The sequence below is a fragment of the Apis dorsata genome, unplaced genomic scaffold (assembly GCF_000469605.1).
Source record: "Apis dorsata unplaced genomic scaffold, Apis dorsata 1.3 scaffold_285, whole genome shotgun sequence".
In the NCBI taxonomy this organism is placed as follows: Eukaryota; Metazoa; Arthropoda; class Insecta; order Hymenoptera; family Apidae; genus Apis; species Apis dorsata.
This window is the reverse complement of record NW_006263560.1, coordinates 522,276-534,763: the sequence shown is the minus strand read 5'-3', so window position 1 is coordinate 534,763 and position 12,488 is coordinate 522,276. Positions and strand designations below refer to the sequence as shown.

The 12,488-nt window shown below is 29.8% G+C and overlaps 3 protein-coding genes across 5 annotated transcripts in view; all 3 read left to right on the top strand.

The window, feature by feature from the left end:
* The window catches only part of LOC102671213 (zinc finger protein 62 homolog), a gene marked incomplete at its 5' end in the record, with an annotated part of 5,025 nt that extends 2,336 nt beyond the window's left edge, over positions 1-2,689 (top strand). The window contains one exon of the mRNA XM_031511054.1: positions 659-2,689. Coding sequence (XP_031366914.1) covers positions 659-2,360 — 1,702 coding nt within the window. The remainder of the gene's footprint in view (positions 1-658) is intronic.
* A 2,013-nt stretch (positions 2,690-4,702) lies between these two features.
* On the top strand, positions 4,703-8,630 carry LOC116185790 (zinc finger protein 436-like). 3 transcript variants are annotated; one of them, XM_031511036.1, is made up of 3 exons: positions 4,703-6,685; positions 8,298-8,362; positions 8,434-8,630. In XM_031511036.1, exon 1 carries the CDS (start codon positions 5,291-5,293, stop codon positions 6,347-6,349), a length of 1,059 nt encoding a protein of 352 aa, XP_031366896.1. In that variant the 5' UTR covers positions 4,703-5,290; the 3' UTR covers positions 6,350-6,685; positions 8,298-8,362; positions 8,434-8,630. The 3 variants fall into 3 exon arrangements, 2 of the variants coding, with proteins under 2 accessions (XP_031366896.1, XP_031366895.1); XM_031511035.1 differs by having other exon boundaries at positions 8,298-8,630; XR_004150699.1 differs by lacking the exon at positions 4,703-6,685 and adding an exon at positions 8,083-8,202 and having other exon boundaries at positions 8,298-8,630.
* Positions 8,631-10,801: 2,171 nt separating this feature from the next.
* On the top strand, positions 10,802-12,277 carry LOC102671072 (zinc finger protein 761-like; the record flags this gene model as incomplete). The annotated part of the gene is made up of 1 exon (XM_031511037.1): positions 10,802-12,277. A coding segment is annotated over one exon (1,167 nt), but the record flags the coding sequence as incomplete, so codon positions are not given.
* Between the last annotated feature and the right edge of the window lie 211 nt (positions 12,278-12,488).

The window sequence follows — 12,488 nt, the reverse complement described above, 5'->3', positions numbered from 1 at the left end:
TTTTTTTTTTTTTTTTTTTTTTTTAATCATACTCAAATTTCATCGTTACCAGCAACAATACTCAAACCATATATAAATCCACGTTTTGTACAAGACTAATATAATATGTTAAGATTATATAGTGTATGCGATGAGATAAATATCTACTTAAAAATATCAGAAATTGTTAAAAGTTAAATTGATACCGGAAGAAAGAATTATTGTAAAATATAATTCTTACAAAAATACAAAGGGAACAATGCAAATAGAAAATATAAAATCGTATTACCTGTACATTTGTGAGTATCGAATTGTCGATTGTTGAAGGATGAATATATGCGAAAAACAAATTTTAGTAATTTAAGTGATACATTATAAATTTGTTAATTTCGAATTTATATTCGATGCATTTATTAATTGTATAGGGTTATTTGTTTCTTCAATTAAATCAATTTTTAATAATTGTTAAACACGCGTTGCATAATTTTTGCATCCATTCGATTATTTTCCTTATTTTACTTTTTCGTTAATTATAACGTAAGATCTACAGAAAAATGCGTATAAAATAAATAAGATTATTGACTGTTACAGAACTTGACTGTTTTGCAACCAGATCTACCCAATTTCCAACTATTTTTTGTTCAAATATTTTCATTAACTCTTCTACCACTGACTAAACGAATCGATGTTTCAGGAATTCGACGATGATGGAAAGGTCCAAGGAACTAGACTCGATACAACGATTGGTTACGTTATGTCCCAAATCGAATTCTCCGGATCAGACAAAGATTGATCAAAGATTGCCATGTGAAAAAGAATTAAAGGATAAGTTACCTAGAAAAATTCTAAAAAATTGTAACAAGATTAATAATAAACCAGAGACGGTGAGGAAAAATGAAAACAATTTAACGAATGATTCATCATTGAATGAAGTTAACGTTGATTTAATTTCGAACAGGAATATCGTTGACAATAGTGTTTGTTTAAAAGATGTTGACAGTGATTTATCATCGTCTATAAAAACGAATGAACGAATAAAGGATGATCCAAATGAAAGAACGCAGAATAATTTGTGCATAAATTCAGTGCCACAGGTATTGATTGCAATCCCAGATCCGGTGACTAACGAGATTAAAAATATTCTGATGCCAATTGAAACGAGAGATGCCTCTGGATTGAACGTAATTAAAAGTGTCCTTGTACCCATTCGTGACTCGAATGGTGTTATATCGTACAATATTAAAAAAGTAATGGTGCCTATCAAACCGGAATTAAATTTGTGCCAGCCATCGAAAGTCAAAAACAAGTCGAATACAAGTAAACCTGTCAAAAATGAGAAAAAAGAAGACGAACGAACATCAATATCAAACGAGAATGAAACAAGAAAAAATGACGAAATAACGTTAGACGTTAAGAATAATGTGCAACATTCTTCATTGGAAGAAGCAAGGAAAAATTTAACGAAAGATGAGGAAGAGGAGAATACAGAATCGCAAATAATATCTATTCAAGAAAGCCAAAAAGAAGAGACGGATCAAATATTAGAAACTTTGAAGAATGTTTGTCCGGTATGTCAAAAAGTATTCAAGAGCGAGAACATGATGCAAAGGCACGTGCGCAAGTTTCACGAGAAGACGTATCCTTGTGATAAATGTAACAAATGTTATCCATCAAAATTATCACTGGAAGAACACAAAAAGTCGCACGAAGATGATTCTTACTTACAATGTTCCATGTGTCACTTAAAATACAAACGTAAGATAGGCTTAAAGTATCATCAGATTCGTGTACATAGTAACGTGGATCCAAAATTTATGTGCGATTATTGCGGGAAACGTTTCAAATTGAAACTGGATCTGAGTGTCCATATCGAAAAGATACACATGGGAATCACCCATATCTGTAAAATATGTGGCAAGGTAGTGAAAAATATCACGCATCACGAATGGCAGCACGATAGGGCAGCAAAGAAAGTCGTTTACAAATACAGTTGCGATCTTTGTCCAAAAAAATTCACGACTCGTAACAATTTAGACAACCATTTGCTTATGCACAAAGACGGATTTAAGTGTACTCTTTGCGACGAAGTTTTTTCTTCGCCATTTGCACTTGGCAGCCATAAGAGCACGAAACACAGACCTGGCGCCACCTGCCCTATTTGCGAGAAAGCTTTCAACAGTACCAGCAATTTTTATCAACACGTGCTCACCCATGCTGGAGTCAGACCGTATAAATGTGACATTTGTGGAGAAGATTTTACGCAAAGATCCAGTGTTCTGAGACACCGAAAGATTCATCCTGGACCTCTTCCTCCTTTAACAGATCCTACTCCTATCGCGGATACTGCTAGGAAGATATTGGAACAACTTTCGAGTGCTTGACTTGTTAACGTATTTATAATGTGCAACTATATTGTTGTGAACAACGTTAATTTTGTTTTAAAGGATTTATCGAGAAGCATGAAGAGAAATGGATGCATTTTGAAAATATATGGTGCTTCTGAGTAAATATTGTAGTACAAAGTTTGGAAGAAGATGTAAGATCTTTGTGATATGGTAATTGAACATAGCAATGTATGTGTCAAGAATCGTTACCTTAGTATCGATTGATTTTATCGTTTCATTGTTAATGAAATTTAACATCTGTGAAATATTCTATTCTTGAGACTGATTTTGATTTCTTTTTTATATATAGAGAATTTTATTTTAAATTTGATAATGAATAGATATTTGAAGATTTATATATAAAAGTTATAAACATGTACACTCATTTATATATTAGAAACGTATTAATGTTTATCTAATACTTATTAAATATTAACATTTTATTTAGTATTTTAATTGAATACTATTTTGTAATAAAAATTTATAGAAAATTATAAAAATATCCGTTTAAGTTATTCTAAATTATTTTGGTTAAACGATTTGAGATGTAATATTTTTTAAGTTATTGATTATTCTCAGTTTAATATATTTTTAATAAAATTAATTTATCATGTGTCGAAATACAAAAGTGATCATCCAATAATTTCACGCAAATGACGTGAAAATACATTTAAATATTTCAATTGTTTTAATATAGTGTACATTAAATGACGCAAAAGTAAGTTACATTTTTCATATATTCAAATGTTATATAAATTATATTTTTATATATTTTTTATCAATACATACTTGATTATTTCTATTTTAAGAAAAGATAATGTTATTCAACTAATATGTAAAATAATTTTTTTTTTTTTTTACGAATATTCAAAGTTTTATTCTTTTAGATTAAACAAATTTTAAAAGTTTAGAATTATAATTACTTTATATTTCATAAATAATAATAATAATAATAAATCACATGTTTTTCTCACACACTGACACATAATATCCTTATTTCAGAAGAGAAGCTGACTCAGAACAGCAAAGAAATCCAGAAAGAAATTCGTCTTATTGTTTAATACAAGTTGATTTACAAAATCAGGAGAAAGATAAAATATCAAATCAAATTCCATGGACGAATTCCACAAAATCAGAAATTCATCTGGAAAAATCACAAAAAACAAAGTCTTTTCATTCACATGAGCTCTAAAAATTTACAAAATTCTACGAGAAATCTAAAAATTTCAAAAATAAATTTTCAAACAGTCTCGTTGAAAAGAGAATTAAATCAATTATTGCAAAAAAGGGCGAAGTCGAGGTAGATCAAGTATTGAATAATATCAGAAACACTTGTCCGTTTTACGAAAAGCGATTCGATAACGCGAAGAAGGTTGAGAATCACGTAATTTATGTGCATAGAAAACCGTATGCAACATGTATAAAAGAACATATACAGCTCGAGCATTGGAGGAACACAAGATGATCCATCGATCGGATTATTTCTTCGAGTGCAACATCTGTCACGTGAAATACAAGAGCGAAGACAACTTGAAGAGGCACAATATGCGAATTCATAGCAATTACGAATTAAAATACATATGCGAGTATTGTAGCTACAAATTGAAGACTTGATTCATCACATGAAGAAATCGCACGCCTCAGAGTTACAGATTTGTCGATTCTGCGGAAAGGAAGTGAAAAATGTGAAGGCACATGAATGGAGGCATCAGAAATGTGACAAAGAAACAAAATACGTACTTATTATACTCAAGATACGTTTATTTTTTTAGTAAAATGATAATGAAGATTTTGTTTGAGGTTGTGAAAATTTGATGATGTTATTAAAAGTAATTTTCGATGGAAATTTAAGAAATTGTTTGATTCATATCAATTGATATGTATGGCAGATATATATTTAAAAAAGAAAAGATTAACTACAATGTGTGTAAAGGTACTTTTTAAACTTCTTATGTAGAATATATTCTTTACACTCTAAATTAATTAAACAATACAAAAGAATATTTATTATAAAATAAGTATAAATAAAAATAATAACAATTCAAATGATAAATGAAATGGAATTGAAAATGTTGCATATTAATATATAATGTAAGATTATAAATAAGATGGAAAATATTTTTGAATACTAGAAAATTATTTAGAATAAGTTGAATTTGAAATATTAAATTCTAATATTATCATATACATATATATTTTTGTAATAATAATGAAGAATATTTTTGTATATTTGTATATATTCAAATCATTATTTTTAAAAATAAAGTCGTGAGAATTATTAATTTCAACATATACAAAAATTCAAAATTTATGATTTGACGTATTAAAAAATATTTATCCTAATAGATAAATTTGAGATTTTATTTCAAATTATTCTTCAGTATTACAGGAAGAAGAAGACACGTTGAGTTTATCAAAGTTAAATTTTATTGTTATATTAATAAATACTCCCATAAAAATACTCCATAATTACACCATAAATATACATGATTATTACCCTTTCATCTTCCATTATTATTATCATACTATAGTAAAAATAATTCAATATTCTTTTTTTCTACAGTGTAATTAATACATGTGTAATGTGTCTTTGAAACACACATCCGAGAAATCTTATCGCACAATCCAGGGTTCTAAAAGAAGAGCAAAATCAATTTTTAAGAAATTTTAAATATTCCAGGTGCATGTTCTCGTTCTTGGTTTAGTAAAAATCAAAAAATAAAAAAAAAAATAAAAAAAAGAAATAATAAAAAAAAAGAAAAGACAAATCACCTTTTCCTCTCACATATCTGCTCCCAAAAAACGTAATCGACTGACTAGCTTTGTGGTTTTTTAGGTACAATGCGCTAGACCCACTCGCTCCAACTTTTCTGATAGTAAAGCTAGAAGATAATTACTTTCGGATACCAACGTCGCTGAGCGTGTTCATGATGAAGGAACCGAATCCCAACGGAGAGACGAACGCCCAATCGTCGAAAGACGACGTGGAATCGGCGAAAACGAACAACAACCAATTGGAAGAGAAAACGAAGGATAACGCGAGCACCGACGACCCATTCGACGATCTCGACGACGCACCCTTGGACTTCCGGAAGAGGCAAGAACAGGAGAAGAGCAAATCGAGCAAACAAATCCCAAAGAAGAAGGTGCACACCTGCGAGATCTGTTACGCCACGTTCGACCGTAAGAGCAAGCACACCAGGCACATGTTCAAGCACAGCAACTCGAGGCCCCACAAATGTGCCATTTGCTCGAAAGGGTTCAAAACCACGGCTCACCTATCCAGGCACATGGAGGTTCACGACGAGCCTGTCAATTTGCACGCGTGCAGCCTGTGCGACTTCAAAGCACGCACCAAACCCTACCTTAAGATCCATTACATCAGAAAACACACGGAGGATTACAATTACAAATGCGAACAATGCGGAAAGATGTTCAAGGTGCAGTCGGATTACACGACCCACGTGAAGGATCACGACACCGAATCTTGCGTCTGCGATATATGTGGCTCCTCTTATCCGAGCAAAAGCTCCCTCTACTTCCATAAACATTACAAGCACAAGACTAAGGTGAAGAAGTTTCAGTGTCAGACGTGTAAGAAGAAGTTCAAGACGCAGAAGAATCTTGACAGTCACATGGAATTGCACAAGATCAAATACGTTTGCGAGCAATGCGGTATGGAGTTCAAGAGCAAATACGGCCTCACCAAGCATCTGAGGACTCATTCCGGGGAGAAATCTTATTTGTGCGCGATTTGCGGGAAAACATTCGGGTGTTTGAGCTCGCAGAAGATCCATCTGTTGACGCACGTCGGCGAACGGCCTTACGTTTGCGACATCTGCGGGCAGAGCTTCACGCAGAGATCGCCCATGATGCTGCATCGCAGGAAGCATCCAGGGGTGCATCCGCCGCCCCCACCGATTAAAATAACGAACCTGCTTCACGGTGTACAGGACAAAATAATCGTGAACAAGAGCAGCAAGTAAATGCACAAAATCAGGTGGACAATGTACATTCTACTTTTTTTTTTCTTTTTTTCTTTCTTTTTTTCTTTCTTTCTCTCTTTCTCTCTCTCTCTCTGTTTAATATAAAATTAGAATGTGAAAAGTATGGTGAACGGGAGCATCGATTTTTCGAACGATTGTTAATGATTTATTCGAGTGAAATTATTCTTTCGAGTTGAAGCGTTTTCCTGTGAAATTAATTGTGTTCCATTAGGTCGTTCAATTTTGAGGGAGGTTAATAAGAAGTTTTTTGTGGGATCGTACGTGTACAAGTATTAGGTCGACAGACTGCGTCGTGTTCATCAGTCTACGTGATACGTAAGTTCTTCTTTTTTTAATTTTGAGAATAATAAATTTTACTGGATGTGGTAAATATATTTGAAGTAATGACAGATACGTGTAAGAAGATACATTGCAAGATAATCTTAGATTTTTTAAATACACAACGAATTTATTAATTATTAATATCGATTAAATTATAACGAGTTGTATAATAGAATGTTTTTTAGGAATTCCGGATCATTTTATATAAGATATTTAAATTATTCTTTTTATATTGATCCGTAATTATAATTAATTGTATATATTTTGTTCATACATTTTTTTTCCTGTTTTTCTGCTCACTTATAAAATATCAATTTATTTGCTTCTAACATTACATCTTTGTTGGAAAAAATTGTAAGCGTAATTTTTAAATTTAAATAGCTTGTTTTAATCCAATTTTGTGTGTGTCGATTCAAGCGAAATAAAAGTGATATTTTTGTATAGTCTTGAAATATTGTTTCCTATAGAAAAATTAATCATTTCGCTTGAACAATTTTTAAAATCATTATCATAAACTTTGTGATGATAAAAATGTTAATATTTGAATTAATTATTAATTTTTTTTAACGAATTTGTTTAAAAATTCAATGTTTAAATTATTGATACACGTTTAATATTTAATTATTTTTGTTTTCGATTCGTTTAACAAATTAATATATTGTATAGAATGATTGTAATATATGAAATGACGTAAATGACGAAAAACTTTTTGACGTAAAAAATTGATATAAAGTTTCAATCAGAAACGCTAAAAATTGATAAGCATGTAAAGATCATAGCTAATATAATATATCATATTGAAACTTAAAAAAAAAAAAAAAAAATCAAATTCTTTATTTCCCTTTTTCCGTTTCCCTTTTATAAAAATTTTTTTTTCGGGCAATTTTTCGAAACAAAATTTGATTTTTTTTTTTTTTTATTATTTGTTATGAAGTTTCAATCAGAAACGCTAAAAATTGATAAGCATGTAAAGATCATAGCTAATATAATATATCATATTGAAACTTAAAAAAAAAAAAAAAAAAATCAAATTTTGTATCGACAAAATGCACGTAAAAATAACTTTTATATAAGTGTAACGTGAAAAGTGTAATATAGATATTGATTTATTCTTACGAAAAAAAATTTATATTACTTGTAAATTTGAAAAAAAGAAATATATACATACATATATATAGATATATATATATATTTCTTATATATATATATATATATTTCTTATGTATAAGATTATGTAAAATAGTTTTTACGAATTGTATTATTAAGAAATAATGTACAGAAAAATAATTTTTTAAATTAAGAGTAACCTTCTTATTATTAGTTTGTTATGTTCTACTAATTCATTATTTTTCTTTCTAGTGGAGAAGAAAAAAGAAATTAATCGCTAATACATATCAAAATTCAACTTTCAACGTCATTTCTTTCATATTTATAATTAATTATAATTAATTTTACATTTCATGTCCGTCGTATGTAATAAAGACTAAACCAATTGTAATTACTTACAACAGGTATCTTTATAATATATAATTACAGATCTATAATTATTTTAATCGTTTTCTTAATTTCTTTTCAGTAAAAAAACAAAAACTCTAACAATTTTCAGCGATTAAGACAACCTATCCATAAGAAGAAAAGACGTTCGTTAATTTCTCTCCTAGCTGATATTCCGTATGTTCTCGAAATAAATAAATTATCGCGATATTTTTCCTCCGATTAACATAATTCTTTTTTATTTTTAGGCCGTTACCACGCGATCCTTTTGTACAAATTTTTGTGGTGCAAAAGGTCGATAAATATTTTCTCCTGCCTGTCGAGGAATCAGTACAAAAGCAACCGGAAGAGGATTCTATCGCGACAAACATTTGCATCAAGACTGAAGTACATGAAGAAACATCTGAACAACAACTTGTCGAATCTCAATTACAAGAAACAGATAAACGAAAAATCATCCATATCTTTCTATTCAAATATCTTTAATATATCTTTAAAAATCTTATTTTTAAAAATCACTGATACAGTGGAACGACGACATTCCAACAATGAATCTCAAAAGACCATTCCTGAGGAGCCTCAAAAAAATTATTCTCAACAAAGCTCAACTTTTCAAGGAGATATTCTCAACGTACACTTCAAAGTATACGAATAACATCAAAAAGCACGAGCAACGAACAGAATTTTTGCAATTACTGTCCCAAGATATTCAGAAGGAAGAATTGATATAACTTTGTACGACAACAGTAGAAAGGTGTACGAATGCATTCATGTCGAAGAGGAGCAACATATGATCAAGATGCACAACAAGTGTTACAGTTGTTCTAAGATAGTTGCTTCGTAAATATATACAGCAATACTTGCTCAATTATAATTGCGAGATTTTCGGAATTGTGTTTAAATACAAAGCCTCGTTTTTAAAGCATTAAGTATCGCACAAAAATCTTATCGATTTTTTTCGATTTCTTTCATTCTTTTTTTTTTTTATTTTTATTGATATCGTATTGCGATTGAATAAATGAACTGATAGTATTGTTATGGTAATTTATAAAAAAAGAGGCCTTTAATATTATGTATAAATAGATGTTATTTAAGTTAGATTCATAAAAATAAGAATATCAGAGAGCTTTAATTTTCTTGTTGAAAATATTGAATTCACATTATTAATGTAATAATTAAAGTTTTATTAATAGTCGTATTACTTATAGATTAAGCTAAAGAAGAAATATTTGTAATAATTGTAAGTATACGCGAATAGGGATTTATTGTAAGTACAAAATAAACGATAGTAAGTATTTATCGTTTTTATTAAAATGTATATTGTATATTATTATTATATTTTATAAATTTTTTTGTATTGTTAAAAATTATAATGTTATAATGTTATAAATTGAAAGTGATATGCAGTGTCCTACGTAAGTATTATAATTGTACATATTGCATAATTTTTGCATCAAAGTTTTCAAAAATATTAATCTTTGACAAATATTTAGAACTGAACATTTGGATGAAAATTAAAAAAATACAAACAGTGATAATAGTGATATAATAATATTCTGAAGAATAGAATTCTAATATATTCAAATATAAAATTTAAAAGTTTACTTCTTATTTTCAGGTGAGTCTTTCTTTTATGAATCTTTTTAATTGTTTTTCTTCTTCGTTTTATTCTAATTAATTTATATTAATATTTCTAATGCGAAAGTATTATTTTGTGTAATAACAATAAATGAATCAATCATGTAGTTATTTGAAGTTTTTCTAATTAATTAACATTTAATGTTAAAAAAAAGTTATTATGAATTTTATATTTCAAGAATGATCTGCGTTCTATATATTCACAAAAAAAAAAAGAAACATTTGATTATTATAAATCCTTCATTATATTTATATCAGTAATGAATAACGATAAAAAAATATTGCAACAAGTATATAGATTATTTTAATCAATATTTTAATCAAATAAAATTATTTTTTATTTTCAACGAAAAGTGAAGGTCTCAATAATATGGCGATTACTAAAGTAGAATATATGTGATAACACAATAAAAATTGGATGTTTTTTTTATGGATGATAATAAAATATGATAATATTTAATAATAAGTAATTATATTTACTAGTATTAAATTATTTTATGAATTTATCTATGGTATCAATATTGACGATGATAAAGATGTTCGTGATATTTCTGTTTTTTAGTCATTCAAGTATTTCATCATTAATTAATAAAAGTTTTTCAAAGATTTTATTTGAAATCTACTATAAAATTTAAATGTTTCAATCAAGCTTTTGTAAATAACAAATACGATTAAGTTATATATATGAATATACAACCACTCTTAAAAATTATAATGAAAATTTATTCTAATCATTTTTATAATATTTATAATTCGTTATGTTAAACTTTTTACATATAAAAAAATTAATAACTTATTTCTTAATAAGATACCAACATCAACAATGAAATATTTTACCAACTATAAATAGAATATAAATTCAATAACTTGTACATAATCCTATAATCATTTAACTTCCATTAGAATGCAAGAAGAGAAAATAAATGCATAAGTCTTTTTATCCAGAATTTCGTGGATGTCTTAAATCTTACTGACTGATTTCATTCATGTTTTAGGAAATCAACGCAGCATTTAACATCGAAGAGCAAAACCATCGCTGGTAATCAAACGAGAAACCAATTAAAATCCTCGTACAAATCGTCGAACATTCTACAAAGAAGAATCCTGTTTCGAGCGTCGAAAAATCGGAAACGCAGAAGCAACAGGCGTTTGAACAACCCTTCTAATCGCACTGAAACGAAAAATATTTCCGCCAGTTATACAAATTTCAAACAGGGGAAAATAAAGGACGAGAAAAGTAACGAGAATTGTTCGCAGCAGGACGATCTTTACAAAAAGCTCCACGATGGCACCTATACCTGCGACATTTGCCAAACTACTTTCGAACAGAAGAGCAAGATCCTCCGCCATATTACCAGCAAACACAGCTTCCATCGACCGTTCAAGTGTTCGACTTGCGACAAAACGTTCAAGTACAAATGCGACTTGAAGGCCCATCGGTTGGTCCATCAAGATATCGATTCCAGTTTGTTGCATTGCTGCGACAAGTGCGATTACCGGACGAAAACGAAGAACAATCTCAAGTCTCATTACATCAGAAAGCATACCGATGATTACAAATTCGCCTGTGAGCATTGTGGGAAACGTTTCAAGATGGAGTGGGATTTGAAGTTTCACGTCGGGACGCACAGCAATTCCCAGCACATGTGCGACATATGTGGAAAATTTTACACGAGCAGTTATTCGTTGTACAAGCACAGAAAGGTGGCACATCTGAACGAGTACAAGTTCCAATGCAACGTTTGCAACAAGAGGCTGTTGACGCAAGAGAATCTGGACAATCACATGCAACAACACAGTAGAACGTACGAATGCAAAGAGTGTGGAAAGGTGTTCGCCTCGAAGAGGTATCTGGCGACGCACACGACCACTCACACAGGTGTGAAACCGTACACGTGCAACATCTGCAAGAAGAACTTTAGAACGTCTCATATGAGGAATACTCATCTCTTGACTCATTCTGCGGAAAGGCCGCACATTTGTGATCTATGTGGACAATCTTTTAAGAGGAGATATTACATGATAGAGCATCGAAGAAAGCATCCTGATGCTCATCTGTCCTCGCCTCCTGTGCCTCTTGGCAAGAGAAAAAGTGTCATCGAATTGGGAGTTAATACCGTTACCGGATCAGAGATTTCTTTGTAACATAATTTTTATCGGATGTTATTATAGATCTCGCAATAAGTTTATCTCTAAGCTTTTGTACTTGTACTATCTGTCTATGCTTTAAATAATCTTGTGCCATTTTAATCTACGTTCCGTTTCGAAGGAATGCTATATATAAATCGATCTAAGATCTGAGAAACGTAAAGTGTATGATAAATTATAATAACAGAACAATGTAATATTTTATGAAAAATGTAAGAATAATTAATATTAACTGTGTTAGAAGACTGTAAGACAGTCTTGTATGTATAGACCGAAATTCATAAAACATGACGAATATTTTCAAAATAATCTGTATATAAGTTTCATTCTGTAAACGCGACTATGTAACTATTTTCATATTTATTTATCTCACCCAATTATTTTTTAGTATATTTCTACAATTTTTCTTTTTTTTTTCTTTTTTTTTAATTTTATACGATCACCCTTACACTTTAATTCGTTAAACATTCTACAAACACTCGTACAAACTTCGAAGGCAGCAATGAACAAAGGCAAT

Excerpts from the sequence above, each read along its gene's own strand:
- LOC116185790 (XM_031511036.1), top strand. The coding sequence starts at position 5,291 with ATGATGAAGGAACCGAATCCCAACGGAGAGACGAACGCCCAATCGTCG.